This window comes from Oryzias melastigma, linkage group LG2 (assembly GCF_002922805.2).
Source record: "Oryzias melastigma strain HK-1 linkage group LG2, ASM292280v2, whole genome shotgun sequence".
NCBI lineage: Eukaryota > Metazoa > Chordata > Actinopteri > Beloniformes > Adrianichthyidae > Oryzias > Oryzias melastigma.
The window spans coordinates 21,922,492-21,947,982 of record NC_050513.1 but is presented as its reverse complement, the minus strand read 5'-3'; the positions used below and the strand labels follow the sequence as shown (position 1 = coordinate 21,947,982).

Below are 25,491 nucleotides of genomic sequence, written 5' to 3'. Positions count from 1 at the left end.
TAAACCTTACAATCTGCATTGCGAAAATCAGGAAGTCATTGTTGATTGTTTAAGGTGATCACCACAACACTACTTTGAGAAGGGGAGGAGGGCATTGCAGCAGAAGCTGAAAGTTCCAGGGATTCTAGTGTTAATAAAGAGTTCTTAGAGCCAAACTGCAAAGAAACTCGTAACACTGATGATTTCCCTTTTCTCATTAGAAAGAATTAAGAAACATTAATAGCCTATACTTAGCTTTCAACGTTCTCATGTGTGCTTGCTTCACATTTATATTTTTCACTTATAAAAAAGCTCAAGTTTTCGAACATGTGGTTTACATTGGTGCTGGACACATACTGTAAGTCTGACACATTACTTTTGTCATCGTATGGTCTGTTTTTTAAAGTTTAAGACATTTTATGCATATTAAGATGTCAAAATGTGGTTTGTGGTTGTAAACATGACCTCACTTTTCTCTGTTACATTCCACAAATCTCTTACGCTATCCAGATATTCTTAAATGTGTGACATTCAATGAAGTTTGTAACTCAGTAGTGTGTGGCTGTTCTAACAGGGAAAATAGATTGTAAGAACTTCACTTTCAAAGGTCCTTTTTTAGGGAAAACCCCAAATATATATGTGCACATTTGTTAGGTTGCAATAGACTTCATTAACTTGGGAAAAAACATGAATTTAACAGAAATGTTTTATTATACAGCATAAAGTTGGAACTCAATAATATCTTACTGTTTTTTTCAGATTTTGATTGGGATCAATTATCACAAGTAAAAATGCCAAGAACAAGATAACTACTTCAGAGGAAGAAATAAAGGTGAGTACACCTCGCTGTCAGAAGACTGCACCTTAACAATCATCAGTTAGATCTTAAGGTTACAGACTGAGACAAACCGCTCTACATTTCCTTGACAAGTGCACCGACCCCATCAAAGCAAATGTCAAACAAACAAAAAGACAAAAACAAAATCAAAAACAAATACATGTTGTCGCCTCTTTTGACTCTTGCGGTACTGTCTAAGGAAATACATATTTACAACACACACAATCCAGAATGCTAATCAATTCTCTCTTCTTACACAGTTGATGGAATCACTGCAATAAAAAGCTCTGGAGCAACATTTTTAAATGAGCTTTGGGAAGAAATGTTTACATCATCTCAAGTGTAAAACTTTATTGCATGTTTTAATATCTTAATAAACAATTATCAAAATGGACAGCTCTGACACTGCAACTGAATGCAGAATTAGGGTGAATAAATCTTCATCATCCTACAGAAAACCTTCATGTGGGTCTGGATAAGGGGGAGCATGCTGTTTTCTACTGCTGGATAACTTGCATTGACTTTGTCTGCCCCTTTACAGTCACTGCAAAGAAAGCCATTGAGTTCACACTGACTGCTCTGCCTGTGAAAAGCCCTTTAGATTAAAGTTAAGGCCAGGTTTCACGTCCAAGTGAGACTGGCAGGGTGTTGATGAAGATAAAGGTCAGTGAGAGGCCAACAGACAGGGAGGCTCTAATGGAAGTGAGGCTGAAAGACAAGGTTAAAGATCTACTGGAATGAAACAGAAAGATGTGGGCAGGGCAGGTGAGTCCAGTCAGCAGGTGTGACTAATGTCGGAGCTGGCTGTGAAAAAACAAGATAAGGAGCTGAAAAGTGATTTGGAAGCAAGCTACAACTTTACATTTAAAATATTTTTTTTTCTAGTTTGCTTTTATTTATTTATTTTTATTTATTATTTTCCTTATTCTTTTCAGACATCAAATAAAGTTGTTGTTTTCCTTCGAATTAAACGTCTTGAATCCCGTAAATGTTCTTCATTTTTTTGCAAACACAGCTTGAAGGCAAAAAAAAAAAAGAAATGGCAGTATTTGTTGTTGCGTCTTCTGTTTTTCATTTCTTTTGACACACTTCTTCTCGAGGGTGTTAGAAATCTCAGCAGTCACAAAATCATTGACCATTATAACCTAAGAAAGCCGCGTGGGCATTCCAGCAATCCCAAGGCTGGCTGTCTTAGCTTGGAGTTGGTTTGTGTCGCTATGTTGCTTAGAGAATTAATATCACCTGAGTTTATCAAAATGCTTTAAAAAATTTTTAAAAAATACTAGAAAAAGATAATATTGTGGTCAAACACGAATGTATTTGTGATGGTTTTATGAGCTTGATATAACTATAAGGACAGTTTTCTGAACAAGACTGTGATTTGTCACAAGCTGTTTCTTAAAGTTTTAACAAGCCACACGTCTGTGAAAAAATAAAGGTTCATATGACAACAAGTGGCTTACCGTCAGAACCTGCAAACCTTCAGTGAAGGCCTAAATTATCTTAAAAGAAGTATCTATATCACAGATAAATGTCTTTGCATATATATATGTGTGTGTGTATAGTTGTCCAAAACATATTTTATATCATTCCAACTGTTCTGTCAATTTCTCTCACAGCTCATTAACGTTTTTAGCCAATCAGATTTTAGCCCTCAGTTGTTGCTAGGTTCATGAAAGTCTACCTTACAATCATACAGTCAGTCCTTCCGTCCTCACTACCGGTTTTGCGGCAGTTTTCCATAAAAAAACACAGTTGATTGAACCATAACCATACATGTTCTTGAGACGGACTTTTCTGGAAAAACTGGTCAAAAAAGGCCGACCAACCCTGAAGCTAGCGATCCTCTCAGCACGGAAAGGATTTGTCCACCACTTTCAGCCTTCCAGCAGTTCTTTCTGGCCAGGTAACAGAGATTTTTGACAATGTTGAGCGACAAAGGAGCCAGTATGAGAACTTCCACGCCACCACTGAATGCATTGAGCTGCAGTATCTTCCTTACTGTACCAGCAGCTTCACGGCAGGATGTCGGACAATATCCTAGACAAAAAACTGGTTTTGAGATCACGAAAAACTAGTGTTTGTTACCTCATCGACCCCAAGAGATTTTGGAATGCCAGGAAAAACTTCCTGTCCACACCCCTCTCCAGATTAGCACAGCACTCTGATCTGCCTCCGCTGAGAACAGAACTGACATACAGCATGCAGGATTTTGAAGGGAAACCTCCCACTGAACTCCTGGACTTCCTTCATGGACGGAGTTTATCTTTAAATCAGTTTGTTTTTACAATATGTGCAATTGTAGTGAAATCCGTCGATTTGAATGATCCATTTATGATGGAATTGCTCCATAAAGTAATATTGATATATAACAGGATGGTGTTAGAAACATGAAATAGTTTGTTAACGAGGATGGTTTTATGGTTTTGGTGGAGGAAGACTAAAGGTTCAGCTCTGAAATGTACGGACCGCCATTGATGACAACTGATCTGTAGGGGTGTGTGTGTGTGTGTGTGTGTGTGTGTGTGTGGGGGGTGTTATTGTTTTCTAAATGATCTAAATTAACTTCACAGCAAATTTATGAACTAAATAAATCTCATGGTGATGTTTATTGAAAGTCAGAATTATTAGCAGATCACAGTTTGCACAAAGCCATTTTTTGGAGGAACAACCAAAGAGCAGGGGTGGGCAAACAAGTCAGGAAATATAATACCAACAAATTCAAAAAATTTAACCAATAAATAGTCGGTCCTCCATTGTCCATCCCTCGCTATGAGGACGTACCCTTTTCTTTATCTTGTTTCTCTTCTTCTTTTCTTTTTTAAAATGGGCACCAGATGCTTTTGAAATATTTCTGTCCATCTTTTTGGGGTTTTGACTGTTAACTTTCTCATCAAAGGGGTTGACTAAACCAATTCACACCTTGGTGACCATATCGTTTCATGTTCCCTATTTTTATTTGGCCATTTCACACAAACATTCATTTAAAAAATGCTTGAATTTTATGCCTGTATTAAAATGTGCGTCACGGTATGACTGACATTAAAAATATTTTATATAGTAGATTCCGCCCTCCTTCCATATCTAGCCACTTCACTTAGAAGAGACCCACAGTTTAACTAATTCCATTCACCCCTCCCCTTTCTCTTCACACACCTTTGTTGCCTTCTCCGCCAACAGGAGTGCGTGCAGCTGCAGAGGGCGCTTTTGCTGGTTTCATAGAAAACCACAGTGACACAGTTTTTTTGTCTCTACAAAAAATAAGTAAAACATCACAGTTCAAGAGACCTGAGCAGGCTGCCCCCGCTCCCTGCAGTGGCTGTCTGTCTGCCGGCGTATGGAGCAGGTGAGCTCTGCTGAGGTCCGGCTAGCTGGTTGCTGCCAGAGAACCGCAGCGTCACGTGCCCAAAGCTGAGCTCCTGATTGGCTGATGTGATGCAGCAACCTGTCAAACTTCTGTGACCTGCTGGGAAATGCAGCCCTGATTGCCGAAGTTAAATATGAGGTGGCTGGTAGAATTCAAATACAAACAAGATACCTGGTCAGGTTTTGTCAGAGCAGAGAGTGAACTGAGTAGACAAAGTGGGAATTTAAGTTGAAGCTTATTGAAGTCAGATGTGACCACAGAAGGCCGCTGAAAAAAGTGCACATTCACCTTATTAACACGAAAATGTGTGTACCTGCACTGGAGATGATGTAAATCACAGCAGGAGGGTGAATTTACAAACAAGTTTTCTATCGAAGGATGACAGTATTTCAAACACAAAACAAGACTTGATGTACAAAGCATCCAATTTTATTTTCTTCACAATGTACCTTTGTGTGTGTATATATATATATATAATTATTCATTTATTAAAATTGCTGCAGTTTTTGCAAGATTTTTTTTTCAAACTAGATGTTCTTTGGGCTGAATTGACACAATTTGTTTAATAGTTTGTTAGTTTTAAACACTACAATACACCTTTTTTAAGAGTGTATTGGACTTCAGGTGACCTTTATGGCATTAAAGTAATTAAACTATTGGATGACCTCTTTCAATCTCTTGTTTAGTGAGGAAAACACAGATTAAGTCAAGCTGAGAAAACGGCTCATTTGTCTGCGGTGAACATCCTGACCTCTCACTCTGCAACTGATAAATCCAACTGGAACAGAAGGGATTTCCCACTTTCATTACACTGGATGTAGAAATTAAGAAAAACAAAATAAAAAGCACAACACCTCCAATAAATAACATAATGAGCAGCACACACATTATAATGGAGACTATTGTTACACCATGCTGTGCCTGAACAGAGAGATCTGTCCTGCACTTTGGGTACTGACTGCTGCCCTTTTTTATCATGGAATCAATGTGAGCTCTAAAAAAAGAGTTAGGCACTAAGGAATTGAAGAAATGATGAAGAGGAGAATACTGAGGAAGCTCCAAACAAGCATGAGTTAACGCCTCCTACAGATAGCAATAGGAAGTACAGCAGAGGCTCAGAACATTCAGCGTACAGATGCAAAAATATATATACTGTATATCTTCATCGAATAATTGCTTTAAAATAAACGTAAAACTTGTAACATGTGGTTGCCCTTAAACTTCTTTGAGCTTTTCTGGATTTCATCCAGAGTGGATTTTTTCTCAATAACATCAGTTCCGCAGAACGTAGTTTCATCTCATTGAAGTTGAGTTGTTTGTGTCACATTTGGAATATTTTAATAAAGTAATGGTTTAGATCCCAAAACCACCTTCAGGCTAAGGAGATGAAACTGTAAGTCAGGAATGGAAGAAGCAGTTTTTTTGTAAATGGGGTAGTGATGTTTACAGTTTGACATGTCCATTATTGTCCTTTGTCATCATTTTGACAGCAGTAGGACAGAAGAGTGACTCGGGGAATCTCACATTAGACCCAGAAATCCTCCAAACAGATCATTTTTTCCCCCCTGAGGCCACTAAAAACCTGTGCTGACAATACAACCAAGTGTAGCATGTCTATTTTCACAAATAACTGTTTTGTCTTTGTTAGCACATCCCAAAGTAGAACAGAGAAAACAACGGATAAGAAGGAAGAACATGGCATCAGCCCAGCTGCCTGCTCCGCTCATCCCAACACAAGCTCCATCCACACGGTGCAAACTCACAGCAGGGGCACTGCAACACAAAACTGTCTTCTCTCTCAGTACACACACTGTCTCCTTTCTGATCATTTGAATATTTTCTGTAGACCCAACGAAAAAAAAAAAAAAACTATTTTTCATTCTTTTTTATTTATGTGCTTAGTTTTACAGAATGTTTTGTGTTTGGATTATGTCTGGATTATTATTTTTGATTGTACTTTGATTCCATGTTTGACTGTCCTATAAATTAGTTTAACCTGTTAAATCTGATACTTAAAACTATGTGTGAATGAGTGACTGTATAAAGCTATATTCTACTTATCTTCTAATGTTTTTAAAGGATTCATCTTATTTAATTGCTAATTTTAGCAAAGAATAGCCTCCAAACACGAGGAGATTGCACCGGACCACTTCACCAGCATGTGGTCCACAGTTAAATCAAGTCCAGGAAATGAACATTAAGCATAATGTTCTCTTATTTGTAGTACACTGATAAAATATAAAACTTGTTACTCACATGATTATTCATTAAAAATACTTTTTTTTTTTTTTAATTTAAACAGGAAACTGATTTCTTTGGCTAGAACCAGAACCCTCTTACTGGCTGAGGGAGTTTAACCCCAGCTGTTGCTCGATTTCTCTCCTGGACATATTCACCAATATTTGTTTTGCATCAAGTGGTCTCAATTTTAAAGAACATTTTTTTTATTTATCAATATAAAAGCTGCCAATAAAAGAGCACAAGTTTTAGTGTACACTTTATTGATTCCACCCATTGTGTGCATGAACTTGGCATTTACTTTTTTCGTTGAGCTCAAGTTACAATTCTGTTAAAATAATTTTGCTGCTCTTATTTTCCTTTGTCATATGCACAACTTCTTGCAAGCGACAATCTTCAAGAAGCAGTTTTGTTTGAAAACGGGGCAGTGGATGTGTGAAAGTGGGGTCATCTACAAGGTATTAACACATAAGATCCAGATGTTAGTCATCTCAGGCAGCTATTAAATACATTGTGTGCCTTTTTAAAATCTTTTGATATGTCTGTTACATAAAGAGGACAGGTTTATTATACTTCTCTACAGTGCACCACGTCTGCATTACCAAAGCAGGGATTACAGCCTCCTCCAGGTGCAATGCAGATGATGTCAGCAGGAACAATGTCTGAAAACCGGTTTGATATTTTAAAATTACATCACGACTGCAGCTGCTGTTTTAACTTCTACTTCGACTAGCCTGTACACAGAGGACCCATTATTATTATTGTTATTCCAAGACCTTCAGTAAACATTAGAAAGAAAACGTCGCCCAGAACAACAGTCTACTTAAATGCCTGGTTTCCATTGAGGGGTCCAGACCAGACCGGTCCCCCTCTGGCTGGTTTAGAATGGTCCAGGTACTTCAAGTGAGAGTGACAAAGACCAGTGACTTAGCTGTGCGTCATAATGGTGCAACTACAGCAAAAGAGAAAGGCAACAATGAAGGTCTTTAATCAGCTCCTTTTTCTTCATATTCGGGTTTTGGTATTTTGTATACAGTCCCAATGTATTCCCCCAGTGAATTTCCTCCTTTAATAAATGTTTTATAAAGCATGATTAGAACAGTTTTTGATGACTGTGGATTGTTACCAACCGTTACCGGACATTCCAAGAGGGGTGAGGGAGACGGGGGGGTCAGGGGTCTCCGGTTCCTAACCCCTGTGAATAAGAGGGAATACTGTATCCAAGAGTATTTCATTTCATTTTTCTACGGACCTAAAACCAATGGAGAACTGAAAATGGTACAAATTGGTCCAGCTTAATGGGTCAATTTTTATAATGAAAACGCTCAAAAGAGCGTACTAGTCTGGTCCAGTCCAACCTGGTGGTCCAAACCGGACTTGACATCTCCATGGAAACAGGACATGAAGGGACCGTCACCGGTTGTCCAACACTACTTCAAAAGCACATTGCTTGGATGTGTCTGCGCCACGGTTAAGTATTTTCCAAAAAGAAAGGTTCAATTCTCCATTTCTTGTTCAGAAAAAAATCAAAGAAACAGAAGTTGTTTAACTCCCCACCTTGCTAACAAAGATTGTTGTTGCTACTTCTTGACAAGGTTTTGTGGCTCCACTTTGATGCAGCTCTCTCTAATTTCCCCGAGGCAGTGCCGTTTCATCTGAGTCCTCTTCATCTGATGCTTCACTTCTGAAGGAACTGTTTGCTCTCGGGGTGTTTCAGTTCAGAAATACAACTTATTCTGATGTTTGACACAAGATAACAATGGCACTGACTTTTTCAAACATGATGACTTTTTGGTCTCATGACAAAGACCTGACTCTTTGGAATATTTTTTTTTGTTTGTTTTACATTTTTTTATACATGCTGTCTGGTGTGTTATAGTGCTGAGAGGTACAGAAGGCACATTTTCTCCATGTCCAATAGGGCTCGGTGATCTTTACTTTATGATGTTCATTTCACAGTTTCATCTCATGGAGCCTGCTGTGATGTTATAGAATCTGTGAGTGTCCAGAGCAGAAGGTCAACACAGAAACTTCAGCATGCAGCACTTCTGCTGACACTACTGTGTCACACGGAGCCTGCCTCCACACGCAACGCTGACGCAACGTTCAGGTTCATGCTCAGCCTGCGATTGGCCACGGGTCAGATGGACGCGTCTAGTAAGTTTTTCTGTCTACAGATGCTGTTGCTTTCTAACTGTTTTCATGAATAAATACCAGCACTAAAACATGTATTTCCAATGAGCTGCATTATGTAACTTCTTTCTAAAGAAGCCCGTGCACAGGCTGGGACTTTCTCATCATTAATGTAAAATTGATTTAAAAAAAATCCTTAGTTCCTCAGAGTTTCTTTTTTTTAATTTTAATATACACTATATAGTTTTTGTTTTAGCTTAAAATTAATGTTGTTAAGCATGTTTGTGGTTTTCACAATGAAAACAATACATATTTTATATAAATAGATATATTTTCCTTTTTTGTGGAATTATCTGCAGTTTGTTAATACAGTTTTCCAAAATGATCTGTAAAGCTGCACAGGTATACTAAACGATGATACCAAAGATGGCAAAACATTTTCAAGGTAAAAAAAATATAAAGATAAACTCAAAGCAGGCAATCAGGGCCTTAACCTGGAGGGTTAATAGACTCCATGCATCCCCAGCCGTCTATACCTCTGTGGTTTACTGCCTTGTTACTTCTATCTTGAATTACTGCATCTCCAACAAACCAAACTCTTCATAACCAATAATTCATAATTTAACTGGCTACAGTGTCAACATAACTTCCTCCATCCATCTTATCGCTCCTGTTCTTCATCAGCTCCTCTGGCTTCCAGGTAAGTTCTGGACAGAATTTAAAATCCTGCTGCTTACTTCCAAGGGCATCTTTAACCTCATTCCTCCATGTCTTTTCATCTCTTCCACTCTCAAATATTCTGTCTGTATTCGTTAGCCAGTCCCTCCTGCCATTGTTATCAGCATGAGAGGCAGAGTTTTCAGCTGCTGCTCTCAAACTTACTTCCCTCTGACCTCAGAAATATCTCTTCTCCTACTTTTAGAATGTTCACACTATACTGAAGAGTAAGAGTTTTCTTTGAGTCTTCAACTGCAACATCAGTCTCCTTCAACCTGTGGTTTATCCATTGTGTTCTTCTCTGCTTTAAAACACTTTAAATGCAGCTTGATGTCCTTGAGTTTCAGAATGACACCTTTCAATAAACTGAATCATTACTACTATTCAACGATAATGTCTTGTATGCTGCTCCTCCTGGAACAGAAGAAGAGCGCCATGCAGTTGTTGCTGTTCTGAATTTAGTATATTGTGTTTATGGAGGCAGTCCTGGTTCTGCTCGTCACAGCCCGTCTGTGCAAGTGGACGCCTGACAGTAATGAAGCCAAGTTTCATGAAGTGCTGTGATTCACAAACACATGCACTCATGCCCAGCATCCCTGTCTCATAGGGATGTGTACAACTACTGTACAATCGGTTTACACAACTGTGGTCACTGCAACACCATCTACAGCACAGATAGTGATCACCAGTAGAGCAGAGGTGAGAGCCCTGGGAGACTTTTAGATGTCACTGAGCCTCTGAATTGCTTTCATGATTTTGGTGCACTGTAAACCCTGACTTCAGCTGTAATCACAATTTTGAGTAATTATTCATTATATTTTTTAGTTTAGTATCATTACTTAAATACATTTGTTGTTCGAAACATTAAAGAGGAATTTTAAATGTTACGAAATATATTATATAGAGATCACTTTTGCTCTTAAGTTCCTGCAAGAGTGGGCGGAGCTTATATCAAAACTGTCTTTGAAGAAAACGGGTTTGCCATTTTTTGAATATCGAAAATAAAGAAAAACAAAGAGGATTTTCGCCCAGAGAGCTAGCTACAATTTTACATTTTTTTCCATTTACATCAGAGTTTGCATTAAGCTGAGTTTCTTGTCATAAGATTGTATATTCATTGCTTATAAAAGTTGCTTTTCAATCCTTTTTTTCCCAGAGTTTGAAAGTGCTGGTTGTTAGCCAAAAATGGGCAATATGCAAGCATTGCTTTTTTGTTTTTCTTGATAATCAGAATGTAAATATTCTTTCTCCTTTGTTCTGAAAACATTTCTGCTTTCATAGGACTTTTCCTTTATTCTGTTTTAAAAAGTATGTACAGTTTTTTAAGGTATTAAAAAAGTCAGAGCTTGTAAGGACTTTTCCACTTAAAATTTAGAAACAGTTAATTAAATGATCAAAATTAATATTTTTTCTGTTGGAACTCTTGTGAGTAGCTGGATAGCCCAATTGGTTAACTGGCATGCAATAGATCGGAGTTCAATTCCCAGCTGGGAAATCCTATTTTTCTGAAAACACAATGTACTTATGTTTATAAGTTATGACTACATAATTCATTAAGTAAACGTTACTACTAATATTTCCTATTGACGAATGCATTAACACACTGTTTATTGTTCATTGAACTAAGCTTGTCTAGTTTTGTATGTATGTAAAAACTTAAAAAACTAGGGGAATCTGCTTCAACATTCTGTTCTAGTAAACTCAACTAATCTGGGATAAGAGTGTGTGATCATTCATAAAGCACAACAGAGGTTCCACCTTTTCTAAACAGAAGTAGTAAACGGACTGGAGAGTACTCACAGAGGCATCATTTACACCATGCTGTCTGGCTGAATCAGCAAACCCTACTGAGCATGCTCAGAGTCAAGAGCAAACCAAAACCTCCGCAGGCAGTGCAGCTGTACAAACATTCTTCGAAGGACTAACAGGCACTCACTCAATGAGAGATTCTCTGAGAGTCTACCATGAGACCTGCAGCATGCTGCTCTCTTCAACATGTGCAGTAGGAGAAAGTTTAAGAGCTTCAGAGCAGCACTTCGTCTGCTGGTCCAGGTCTGTTGTCCACTGATTACAGACAGACCTCAGAAAAGTACAACTATGAGCTCTGATCGAACAAACGACTTCTTCTACCTGTAGGTATAAATACCCTGCAGTCGATGGTTTACTGAACTCCACAAAAATCTGCAAACATTTTTTTTTAGAAAGAAAAATAATAAAAGGAAATATGCAACAAACCCTGGAAACAAATTAATCTAAAAAAACATTAAGGCTCATTTAAAAAAAAGATCATAGTCAGCAGTTATACAGAAACAAAAAAAAAGATATTCTCCACTTGGCTAGAACTTTAAGATTTTGCCATACTGCCAAACTGTTTTGTCCTTTTTGCCCTAAAGCCAAATCCTGAAGAAGTCATACCAGTAAACCTTTATGTCCGAGGTTTGACCTTTCAACTGTCGGTTTGCTTTACTGGTCAGTAAATATGAAATCCTAGTGCGGGACTTAAGCTGGTGCAAGATAGTTTTTTTCTTCTCAATATCACAATGATAAAATAAAACAAAGAAGCCTTTGATGTTTTAAAGTTTAAAAATGTTTTTTGTGGGATTTTAGTTGACATAGACGCTTCAAACATGAAGTAACAGCAGCAGCATGACTACAGATACAAAGCAACTGTGAGCAAGCACTTAACAATCAACCACACACAGGAAGATTTTCAAACTTTTGTTTCTTCTTTCTGATTTGTTAATTTGCTCAACCTGCTCACAACATTACTGAATGTGCAGACAGGTGAGAAAGCCTCCCAGTAATCAACTGTCATGAACTAAAAAAAACAAACAAATCAAGCCTTAGCTGTAAATTCAGACTTATGAGAAACCTGCAAATCCTCACAAATGCATTTTTTTAGCTTTGAAATAAATAAAAACATTAAAACTTTAAAAAAAACATGCGTGGAAATTCTGGACAGTAAGAGCGAAGTACAATCCGTGACTGTATAATACAACTGGACAGAGAGAGTGAAAAGCCATAAAAAATTACTTACATCCGGTTCTTACCAAATGACTTCAATTCAGTTGCCATTTTTCATGAAATTGCCATGTAATGATGTCAAAGCAGGATTGGATATTCTGATAAATAGAATGACTGAGGAATAGCTGTTATGTTTAAATCTAGGAGATTTTGCCTTTTCTGGGACCAGCAGGTGCTTCCTGTTTGGAGCATGTTTAGGGAGGGGTCAGTCAGTCCAGTTCTATAGTAAAGTCAATGGGCATAGCCAGCTCATGTTGCTCTATACCTAACACGTCCCTGTTGTTACATTTTCAAACTATTCTTTTCTGAATGTCAGAGGAGAGGTTCAGCAGGTGATGCAGAACGCCATCAGACATCAGCTCTCTGATCACTGACAGACAACGCAGAAACATTTGCTCACTTGAATATTAGAGTGCAGAGGGCAAATGGGAAGGAAAACTAAAACTCAGTGGGTGAGTCAACAACCTGTGATCTTACATTAAGTCTATTTTTCTTTTTTTTGTCAAGCAGCAGCACAGCCATGACAGGCGTCAGCTGCCACCCTTTGAACTCCAGTCCTATGAGAGTGCTCGTTCCAAAAGCAGTCTGCCATATCAAGCTCCCAGCACCACTTTGACCAATGGCAGGTCTTCAACAGCTTCAAAGGAGAGGAGAAACTTCTGACCTGGAGGAGCATAAAGCTCTGATGTTTGACAGGCAGGGAAGGAACCGTCAGACTGCTGGGATCAGATCTAAATCTGTTTGTTCTTGCAGAAAGGTCTGGGACATTGGACATGAGATGGGTGACCTGACTGCAGAGTTGAAGTGTGAACCATTTGGGGACTCTCATTATCCCCACAAAAACACAACACACTAACAACTGCTTGATGGACCCAAAGCCATACTCTGACATTTGTGAGAAGGTCAAAGCTAATTACTGAGAATAATTCTTCTCATGCAGGAGAGGAAGGAGGAAATTGTTTGTTGAGATTTTTTTCCAACACACAAACAAGGTTATTTGTGTCACAAATGGGATGTTACAAAGGTAGAAAGTGGCAAGCAATTAATCCCAAATGTGGCCTAATTGCTGATGCAGAGAACAAGCTGCAGATTAATGTGGGATGGTAATTGAAATGATAAAAAAGTTACTGATAAGACTGGATCAATGAGTGCAGTGAATCTCTAAATTATCCTGTGTGTTTAATGATTTAGATTTTTTTTTCTTTCAAAATATATGACTGAATATATTCATTGATGAGAAAAGCAATATTACTGTGGAGCAGGGGTGTCAAACTCGATCCCACAAGGGGCCAAGATCTAAAACACACCTTAGGTCACGCCAAACAGGATAAGCATCTATTAAACACTCTAAAAACTACATTTTTAAAACTTTAAAATTGTAACTTTTAAAATAATTAGGAACTAGATATCTAGCATTACCTACAATAATGCTAGTGTGGATGCTGTAAACTGAATTTTGCAGCTGAAGACGCAGAAATAGCTAAAAACGCTGAAGCTGATAGAAAATATGTCCTCTACTAGATCATCACAAAAACACAATTTTGATTGGAGTGTTTTTCTTAATGAAAATAATAAGAAATACAATAAAAAAGGTATGTGAGGATTATTTGGTTTGTGTGATCCCACTTCTGTTTTTTCTATGTTTTTGTTTCAGGTTCTGTGTTCCCACCTCTAATAATCTTACCTGGTTTAATATTTATCCACAACTGATTGAATGGATCGTGTTAAGTGTCTGGTTTTCAGATCACCCACTATTGTTGGGTATTACTGCCACAGACCATGTAAAGATGGACTGCTCAACCCCCCCATGTTTCAAATAGGGAGTACCTGCTGGTTCCAAGAAGGTCAAAACCCCATAGACTTCCATTGAGAAATAGAAAGTTATCACTCTGTTATTTTATTTGTCAGAATTCTTCTTAGCACATTCTTACTAACCCAATGTTTTTTTAAGATATTTTTTCTTTATCCCAAGTTATAAACTGACCAATCAGATGCCTCAGGTAGTGCCCGCTGGCCCTGTCTCCAACGTTTGATTGACAGATTCTCCCAAGCCGCTTTCAGCAGGAGAGGTGTGGACTTTGAACAAGTTTACTCATGACTGGTGACAGTAGTTCCTGTAATATATGGCATAGACAGTCAATGGTTCCTCCATAGTTTGCCTATGCTTAAGCTTATTCTTAAAGTTTGAAGTTCCTGTCATGAACCTGGTCTCCTACATTTTAGGGTTCTTGAAAATCTGCAGTAGTTATTTCTCTACTAAGCTGGTTTAAACTACCTTTGTTATGATAACACGCTTAACCTATTTTTTTTAAATTTTAAGAAGTCCTTGTGACATACCACAATCCTGGTACCAGGAAAAGAAGAAGGAAGTTTCAATTCGGCAGACATAAACAATAAATGGAAGGACATGAACCATGAATGTCTATTATCTTCAAAAATCTGAAACTTCTCATCCTTTGAAGAAAAAGCAGGAGGTCATGGTGTTGTACTCACAGGTTTTGCGAGCAGAATCCTCCACAAAAAGTGAAGAGATGTCCTCATCAACGCCAGCCTCATTTTTGGCGATGCAAGTGTAGGCGCCTGTGTCCTCAAAGTGCACGTTACTGATGTGCACCTCGCTTCCATTCGCTGTGAGCAACAACACAAATACAAAAGGAAGAGTAGATAAACCAGGGACACACCAGCATGAGCAAACGTTTAACGGAATTTTAGGGTGAAGGAGGAAAATGTTATTGAAATATTTCAAATAGTTGAAATTTAGAGTTAGATCCAGGTTTCTGTTTATACCAATGCACTTTTGTGGCTTTCACACCAAATGCAGCATGAGAAGCACTCTCTGCAATGTTCAGCGAGTGCATAGTTGTGGAATACAGATCACAGAAGACAGAGGATCAAAAGTATTGTCAGGCAGGAAACAAAAAAAAAGAGAATTTGCTCCACACTATAAAAAGAGCAAACATGTCTTCCCTGCTTAGAATAATAATAAAAATCCACAAAGCTTGTGAGTGTAAGAAACAAACGGAGGATTTCAAGTTTGTGAAGGAGCTTTGCTTTCACAGCGTTCAGCTCAGTTCACCGCAGTTTCACACACAGTTCCAGCTGTACCTCAACCTCACTGTTAGTGGAGAGCTCTCATTGAGAGGCTGCAGTAATGTCAAAACGCTGAATCTGTCTGACTTCAGCTGCAGCATTGAAAGGTTACAACGCCCATGTATTTTAGGTAGTAATAACAGTATAGCTTGGATATAAATATGTAAAAAGTGGGTAATGTCTATGCATTACAGAGTTAGGATATACTTTACTTTGTTAAATGCATTGCTTGGCAGGTTTTGTAATATATTTAACAGTTTTTGATATGGTCTTTAAGTGCATCTATGACCATTGTTTTAATTTAAAAAAGAACAGTAGTGTTTAAATTATGAACTTGAAGTTTTTAACCAAAATACCATGTTGATCTGAAGCCTCTGTTTCCAAAATCTCCTCTGACAGGGACTTCTGGAGCTGAGTTGAGTAGCCCCGCCCCTAATCCCCCCTGTCTGATTATGATAGCTCTCTGTCTCACTAGCATAAATCTTCACCGCTGCTACATAAAAACATCCATCAATCTGGGTAATGTCCAGCCGTATGGTTCTGATCCGAGGAAGTGAAGATCTTCATGGACAGAACTTCCTCCAAAATCCTGATTCTTTCTCCTTCCAGTTCACCAAAGACTCTTTTAGCTAATTCTCCAATGTTTATTGACTGTGATCAATACATTCAATCATTGGTTTCTCAGAGTTCTTGATAAAATAATCAAAGCTAACATCAAAATGCTCTTTCATTGATTTACAATCCTTTCCAACTGCGGTCAAATGAGCCGCCGTTCACATTTCCGTGGTCACATCAAGAAGCTCCGTGGAGTCTGGTGGAGATTTTCCAGCGTTCTCAGTCCTGCTACCGTAAGTATTGGATGAAACTCACACCAAAAATCCAGTGATGCTGATTTGACCACAGAAATGTGAACGGCGGCTCATTTGACTGCAGTCAATGTGAAGATACCATCTTCTCTTCTCCAGAACCTGAACTAGACACTAGGAACAGATGAGGGTTTAGTGCATGTGCAGCAGAGCTGTTGATGGAAAGAAGATCATTCATTCAAACAGAGTCTGTCCAAGACAGTTTAGTTGATTTAAAAGGAGAAATACTCGGAAATTGAAAAACAAAATGATTTTTTATTACATCTGTTCTCTTCCATTAGAAAAATGCCACACAGACATGTTACAAACTCTAAAAACAGGATTTTCATAGGGGGGATTAACTATGCCCGTCGTTGAATTCAAGCCTATGAAAACGGGGCAGTTCACCCAGATGACAGTAGTAAGAGGACTTATCTTTACCTTGCAGGGTGAGCTGTTTGGACAGCTTGACTTTAATGTCCATTCCGTTCTTGAGCCAGGAGAGCTGTGGGCTGGGGATGCCCTCGGCGTGGCAGCGCAGGCTGGCTGTGATACCCGGCTCTCTGGCCTGACTCTCTGGATAAACTCGGATGACAGGAGGAACTAGGAGGGAAACAGGGATAGGTGAGATTTAGGAAAGAAAAAATGATCGATCCTTCAGTAAGAACATGCACTTCTATGTAACAGAAACTTTAGACAAATCCTAAACTCATAGCTTTGCATGAGCATCATTGGTGCAAGTGCATGCAGAGCAGGCTGTAAATGTTTAGATAAGGTTAACATTCTTTATGCAGCCTTTCACATCAGACTGCTAAAATAAAGGAGATAACCTCTGTTCTGCTGTGTCTGAGTTTATTTGGTAGTCATTGATTTCCTGTAACCTTTTGTCAGGAGGGAGATAAGAGCATGTCAACAGAGAAAACAAAATAAGTGAGGTTACAAGCTAAATGTCGCTCACTTTGACCAGATACTTCACAATCTGAGGCTGCTCGCATCTGATCAATGCGCTAAGGTCATGCCTCAGCACAAAAACAACAACATTTTCTGTTTCCAAGAAGTATGAATAAATCGAATTTATAATGACCCACAGATGAATAATATCCATTATGTGTTAGATAAGAACATATCACTGGTTGTTTGAAACATCCTGAGGGTAACTCATTAGTTTCTTGCTGTAGAAAACATAAGACACATGAAAAGAATAAAAGTGAATCATCCTTCATTGGAAAGCGTCTTCCTGAAAACCACAGCAATGATGAAACCTCAAAGGACTTGGGTTTTGTGAAGGACGGAGGCTCACATTTAGATAGCAACAATAAAATGTTGATAGCACCGCAACAACCAGCAGCATGGCTGTGTGAAATGTTAGGATGATAAGCTGACAGCGGGTAAAGTAAGTTCCCTTTTGAGCCTGGATTGGGCCTGCCCTCATTTTCCTCTTTGACAGCGGCCTGTGTGGAGGTTTTGGCAGAGGAAGCAGACGTGCTGTAGAGACCATTTCCTGAGGGCAGTCGGGCAGAGGAAGTCTTGACTCAGCCAGGTGAGGGGAAAGGATTCGGGGCTGCTGCCGTGACCATCTGCTGATCGCAGGTTTCGAGCGTTCTCTGCCTGGGTTACTCACCAGTGGCAGTCACGCTCTCTGAGTCCTGTCAGAGGTAACCACATGGCCACTTTGAATCACGTAGACAGTACAGTAGGCCCTCTGTTCAACAGCTGAGCCATTGGGGAATGAAAGAAATTATAAAATTGCTTTTCCGGGAAACAGGACCTTTGAGTCAACTGGTTTATTTGGCATATTTATTTGGGATTGTTATCCAGCCTTGATACAGATTATAGTTACATATTTCCTGCGATTTGCTCTGGGACCAGCATGGGGTTTATTGAGACTGGTTTGTAAATAGACGTTCTTCAAAATGAGGGCTTGAATTTCACATTTTTCAGACGTGAAAATAAAAAGCTCACTGGAGTGAATTACTAAAAACTGGCATGACATTCTATATTATGACAAAACACAATAACTAACAGTATCAAACCTGCATTCAAATCCAACCAATGAAAACAGACCATTCTGTTGTCCTGAAGCTACATGCTCAGAGGTGGAAAATAATGCTTCAATTTCCTAAAACAAAAGTTTCATCTCCTGAGACCTCCCTGAGCTATTGAATGAGTGTTATTTTTAAACGATTAAATGTTAGTGGGTTTTGAAATCAAATGTAAAATGTAAAGGACACAGTTTTGTGCAGTTGAAGGCTTAAAATACGATAGCAATAGGAGTGTGCTCATTAAAAGACTTTTATCCCCTGGCTTCCCTCAGGAAGAGCACACCTCCCACTGCCGTCCATTTCTTCCTTAAACGTGTGTCAGCAGCGCACACGCAGACCTTTCTGCTAAATATCCACACTGAGTATTCAGTTCCCTGTCCCACTGAGAAAACTGCTGTCATTAATGCGCCACCGCTGAGGCTGCAGAGGCAGTGGAGGGGTGGGGGGGTCGGAGTGGTGTGCTGGGTGAGCTGCATCCTGTCGGTGTTGTTGCAAATCCCAGCGGCTGCTTGCAAACTCAATAAAGCTCATTCCTCAGTTAAAGGCTCATTATCTGAAGAAAGCTCATGTCAGTGCTCCCTCTGCAGCTGAATGTGGGAGATAAAGTCCTTCTTCTCTGCTGCACGTTTGGAACATATATTTATGCAGAAAGAGTTCCAGCTGGTCAGTGGAACGTCTGCACGCTGATAGGATTGAATTATTGAACTCTTGGCATAGAATCCAAATGTGGAAACCCATCAGTGCAGTCGGTTGAGTATGAAATAAAATACAAGTGTAAAGAAAACCTTAAATTGCTGCGGTGAAAAAAATGAAAGCTACACTATCTGCAAGTAATTAGATTCAAACAAACTGATTTCAAACAAATTTGACAGTGAAAATTGGGAAAACGGCTTATGTTTATTCCAAAAAGCAATCCTCTGTGGAGCATTTAGGGAGAGCTCAATACATATCAGTTAAGAATATACATGTCAAAGAATGTTCAACATTTGTCCACTAGTCAGGGTCTGATGTTTGTCTCTTCCACCATGGTTTCACACGTGTGATCTGCATTTAAGCTGCTGAAAAAACAAAAAAAAAACATCTTTTAAATCCAAACATGATTAAGGACCAAGAACAAAAGGCCGGTTCAAACCAAAATTGGCCTGAACCCTGAAGCTCTTTTAGAGATCCAGGGAGCTCCGCCGGTGCTGCCAGGTGAGCCTGCATTCAACAATAAACCGACTTTAGAGGCAGAGAACAAACATGGCTGAATTAAATGTTTCAGTTTGTTTCAGTGTAACACTTGCTAGAGCTCTTTCTGTTTCACAAAACATTCATCAGATGATTTTTAATTAGAATGTTCTGATACTCAAAGTCCTGAAATTAAAAAAAATTTCCTTTGCTGCAGCCAACTAATTATTATTAAATGCAGTTTTAAAAATTATTATTTTAGCGTACATACACCTCTTTCATTCTATGTTACTAGTATCCAGGTGCACATATTTGCCTTCTGCGTGCATTCATTGTTGCACCAGTTCAGACAATTGTGAAGACAAACAACTCAAATTTAGCCAGGCACAAGGATTCTCAGCTGAAAACTCAATTCAGACAAATGTGACGGTAAGCTGCATTCTGATGTGTTTTTATGTCAGGAGAGCCGCTGCAGGAGAATGTGACACAGCAGGCCTGACAGCTCCATCATAAAAGCTCCCCAGCCAGTCGTCAATCACTCAGCAAGGCTCCCGTCTGCCACAGAGCACGAGAAGACGAGTCGGCAAGCACACAAACGCCACAAAACCACTCCTCACACAACCTTCCCAACATTCCCAGCATTTCTTCCTGCGGGTTTTCCATCTAATCAAACATGAAGTTGTTTTCACAAAAAGAAGTGGTCATACATGTCAGCACTGTTGTTTATGTAAACTGATCAGGTACTGCAGACCGCTGTCAGGTCCGCTCCTCAACCAGACCATAAAATGCTGCTGACGCTGACTTACACAACATGACAAACCATCAGACACCATCAGACATCTCCTGCTCAGTCCTGATTACACTGCAGCGCAAAGGAATCCCAGACAGGGCCAAGGCACAAAAACAAAAGACAACAAGAGGAGCTGATCTACAACAAAAATGATAAACATTAACTTTACTTCTGGGAAAAAAAAAACTGCTGCACTTTATCATTTAGACCTGAAAAAAAGTGGTGATGGTGGTGGTGGTGGGGGGGGTCTGTTCTATCCTCATATAATTTATTGAGATTGTTATTGATTAAAAACATAAAATGCAATGCTACATAAAGAGAACTGAGACAAAGAATCTACAAAATCTTTGTGAAGCATGAATGAGAGACGCTGTGGAAATCAAGCTGACCAGCATCATTTACATAACAAGCATGGTTTAATCGGATGATTTACATGCAACAATTTAAAAGTAAAAGACACAGGTGAGGTATATTATGAAATATAATGTCAATTTGTGTTGCACGCAATAACAAACATAGCTAAATAAACATGATTAAACTAATTACAAGTTCATTTAATGCAAAACTTCTCTAAACCGAATCGAGCACGCCATGACAAAGGTGAGATACACGACCTACAACAATATATTTCACCAGATGTCTGAAGCTTAGTATTAGCAGAGGGGGAAGCAGAATGTGATATGTATCTGTGTGTTAACTCAACATGTCTTTATTCTTTCTAAACAATTGTCTGTTTGTCCTCAAAGTGACTGAAAGAGATGAGAATGTTTGCAGCCCAAACGGTCTATCATGCAAGAGCCTGAAATATACATCTAACAGGAGAGTTTTGGGTTAAGGATGAAAATGAATTACAATTAAAAAGTTGTTCTGTGTAAGTGCAGCAGACGGTAGTTAGAAGTTTGACTGAATGTAGATCTGTTTCTTCAGAGTGAACATCCAGCTCCATCTCTTTCTATTCTCTGATGGCTTCAGTCCAGCGGCTGAACCCATCAGAGAATGACTTTCCCAGGATTACTCTCTTTCAGCTGTTTCCTAATTGAGCTGTAGAAAATCTCAGCGTGCACTGATAGCAGGTCCTTAGACACTTCACCCAAACCACAAATGTAAAACGGAGTCTTCAATAAAAAGGTCATGTGGAAGTTACAATATTAATTACAAGCAAAAGCCATTAGTCTCATGAGATTCCCTCTGCTTCCATGCACACAATAAGGCATGCATATCAGCGTAATTAACCTCAGAGTAATCTTTTAGGAGAATGATAATGAACTAACTGTCTGTCAAATGGAAAGAAAAGCTTTTTACACCAACTACACACAGGGGTTTATTTACATCCACCTCATTAGAGGCAGTATGGCAATTACTCAAACTCCACCATGTGACCTCTGCCCCGACATCCTGCCTCTGTTTTAGCATTCTGCTTTATTCCTGATTCTAACCTGAGGAAAAGAAACAGGAGAAAAGCTTGTTTCACTGATGCTATTTATCACACAGCACTACCTTTCCATTTTTATTTTATTTTAATGACTCTAACAGTCAGAAGGGTAATTCTATAGTGACAGTATGTTGTTTCATGTGACTGATTTAATAAGGCATTGGCTGAAGGGCCCTTGTATTCAGCTTTTACTGGAAAAACTTAAAGGGTCTTTAATTGAAAACATTTAGTGGCTTAACCACTGCTTTGTGGCTGGAACCTGAATTGTTCTTCATGAAACTTCAATGAAAACTACAAGAATTACCCAGAACCAGACTCAACCAGCTTCATGCTGAATGAGCAAAATAACCAAGTTTTGGGTAGAGATAACAACTACTGAAGGGAACCTAAGCACCAGTCTGGTTGATCGGACTCTAGATCAAACTATTAATGAACTCAGCAAGACCCGGAGTCTCTTTTGACACTGACCATAACTGTACACGAAAGAGCATATCTGGGAGAATGCTACTCACAGAATTGCATGAACTTCTGTTTCTATACTAGAGGAACCACAGAACCTGGGGGATAAAAACATTGTCCTATACTGTCAAAACAACAAAGCTGACAGGAGCCAGTGCAATAACCGCTGCAACATCTCACTGCTCACGATCCAAAGGAAGCTGTTTGCTGTGGTCAAAACTAAGAAGCCCCCAAAAACGTACAGAACTCTTTCTAGAATATCACTGTGTAAAAAGTGCAGGATTCTGAGTCAATACAAGCACCATCAGCATGGCCCAGGGAACAGGAAAGCAGTCCGTCGCTCCAGGGTCCAATGAATCATACATTGAACCAGGTGAGTAATCAATGAAAGGCTGTCCTTACCCTGGCTCCACTGGAGGTTAAAATCTCTCCATAAAGGCCAGATAATACCAAAAAATGTTACGTTATAAAGATAGTGGCTGGACTTGGATCAAATTGACCTGCCTCCAGACAGTAAGACTACATCCAACTTTGTCGACACAAGTGTCAACAAGTCATCATTCATCCATTAGCTTAGAGTCACATCAGCTGCTGCTCAGGATAAAAAAGAATGTCAACTCTGAGGAAAAAGAGGTTTGAGAATGACTGCAGCCAAAACATTCACTTCCATTTTTACTCCATTTACATTTTGTATTTGTGCATCTGGTTGCTTTTGAACAGTAATCCACTTTGGGTTGTCCAATTTATGCTAAATTTACATTTTTATGAAAAAAATATAGTGTTTTATAAAAAGGTATTGAAAGACTAAAGCCCTTGCCGTTCTTTTTCTACACGTGTCACATTTTTAAAGATTCTGTCTGTTCTAACAGCATCCTCTGTTGTTGTTGATGTGTACAAACAGTTCTGCTGCACTCACATCACTTCCATCCATTTTCCAAGCCTACTGAATCTCTTTCAGGGTCACTGGAGCTAATTCCAGCCACTTTTGGGTAACGGCGGGGCACACCCTGGATGTACAAGTAACCACACACACACAATCAAACCCCTCAGAAGGTCCCAACCAGGATTTCAACCTGAGTCTTCCGGCTGTTAGGCTAGAGTACTGTACGGACCACTACAGCAGCACACAGCCTCTTAAAAGGTCCAAACAAGACATTTGAGTATTATAAAATCACATTGAGTCAGCGGCTGCCAGATGACACAAGACGTCACATGAGGAAATATAAATCAGAAACAAAGAGGCTACTTAAACTTTAGTGGTTTAGCTGTAACAGCCAAATGCATTATCTTTTATTTTTATAACTATTATTCTGAAATCTCCAGCTGTTTTTGACATTTTATCTCTGAGAGGTATAAGTTCTGTATGAGCTGTTCCTGAGGGCAGAGTTCACGACCTTCTCCTTCAGCAGTCTGTTGTTGAACAGTTATGAAAAAAATACTGAAACTTAGAGAGGAAGACCGGCTGTGGTTTTGACAGAAAGTTCCCCAAATTTCCAACCGTGAATATTTGTAGCATGTTTTTGCTGCTACTCTGACTCACATTTGTCAAGGTAAGCGTATCTCCAGGTGAGCTTGTCAGCCAAAAGACTTAAGTTCACATGTGGATATAACCACAAACTTCTCCACATCAACAATTCTGTAATATTTGTGAGAGGTGTTTTACACAACAACAAACCAAAATAGTTGAATGAACTTCTTACCATTTACTTGAAGAATGTGGGTCTGAAACAGCTTCTCGTATCCATCAGCATGACAGCTGTAGTTGCCCATGTGGGTGGTAGTCACTTTGGTAATATACAGGGAGCCGTCATCTCCGAAATCCTAGCAAACAGAAAAAGAGAAGTTCACTTAGTTAGAGAAACAAGCCAGAGGCCAGAGGTAGCAGTTATGGCTGAAGGCATTCTGAGTGGAAATGAGCAGTGGAAATGCAACAAGCTGTCAGTGTACGGCAGGGAATCCGTTATGGGAAAGGGATCCTTTCATTTTCAACAGCAAAGACATGTTTTGGAGCAAGAATAAGTTGGAGCCATTTAGCTGTGATCCTCTCACAACTATCCCAAAAGCAACTGGGAAAGTTACTATCAAACTCACTTTGATTAAAATGCAATAACACTTGGAACCAACGCTTAAGCTGATTAGTTTGCAGACAAGGTTTACTGCTTTCCAAATATATCCAGCAAATGACATAGCAGCAGACCCATCTAACTAAGTCTCTAACATTTAAAAAGGCAACGTTACTGAAAAAGACGTCTCTTGTTTAACATCGAATGCTGGATGAATCCACAGTCATTCCTTTGTGGCCAATTTAAAAGAAAACCAAAGAAATATAGAGCACAAACATGGCAAAGAGAAACGAATACAAATTATGAATTCATGCTATGTCAGGACCATTAATTCAGTGAAGACACAGACACAAAACTGTGCTAGACAAAGAAAATCAGGTTGGAGTGCAAAGATTAGCAGCCTGTTGGCAGAATAATGCTTGTTAAAGAGCCAAAAACAGTCTTTTTATCCCCAGAAAAAAGAGGTTCTAATCTTTCAATGTTCAAACATTTATAGAAATGTTTTACATGAAAAGTTACAATATTTTGCAGTCTCTTTTACTTGCGATCTGTCAGACATGAGAATAATCTAATATCAAGGTTCTGGGTACAGAGCTGCATGTGTTTGCAGATTCAGGGTTCTACCCTTCTGATCCATTAACATGTAAAAACTTGTGTCTACAGGAAATGTATTTAATGTGATTGACATCAATTTAGTGCTATAATGTTTAGAAGTAAAACCCGAACAGCTTTCACAGTAACTTTACTATGACAAACAATGTTGACCATCAAAGATTAGGATGTAGGGACATTTTTAAATTGGGCTGTCCTATAATGGTTCCTTTGTCTTCTCATTTGAAAGGTAATGTGTTACAAAACAGTATTGCTAAAATAGTCATATTATTTTTAACATTATAAGAATAACAGCTGTAGGGTTCAGCATCCAATAGACAAAGGAGATTGTAACAATAATATAAACGCCCCTCACCCTCCGCGGGTGGTTTCTCCTCTGAGCTCAGGTCCTCTACTGAAGGTCTGGGAGCTTGAGGGTCCTGCAGTATCTTAGCTGTTCCTAGCACTGCACTTTTCTGGACTGAGATGTCTGAGGTCTTTCCAGGATCTGCTGAAGCCACTCCTCCAGTTTGGAGGTTACAGCCCCGAGTGCTCCAATTACCACGGGCACCACTGTCACTTTCACCTTCCAAGCTTTCTCCAGTTCCTCTCTGAGTCCCTGGTATTTCTCCAGTTTCTCATGTTCCTTCTTCTTGATGTTACCATCACTTGGTACTACTACATCCACCACAACGGCTTTCCTCTGTTCTTTA

At 39.1% G+C, this 25,491-nt stretch overlaps 1 protein-coding gene across 1 annotated transcript in view; it reads right to left on the bottom strand.

Moving 5' to 3' along the window:
- Positions 1–25,491, bottom strand: part of fstl5 (follistatin-like 5) — a 219,971-nt gene that overhangs the window by 32,993 nt on the left and 161,487 nt on the right. The window contains exons 8-10 of the mRNA XM_024270241.2: positions 23,825–23,945; positions 16,673–16,834; positions 14,790–14,924 (exon numbers count right to left, since the gene is read on the bottom strand). Of these exons, the coding sequence (XP_024126009.1) occupies positions 14,790–14,924; positions 16,673–16,834; positions 23,825–23,945 (418 nt within the window). The remainder of the gene's footprint in view (positions 1–14,789; positions 14,925–16,672; positions 16,835–23,824; positions 23,946–25,491) is intronic.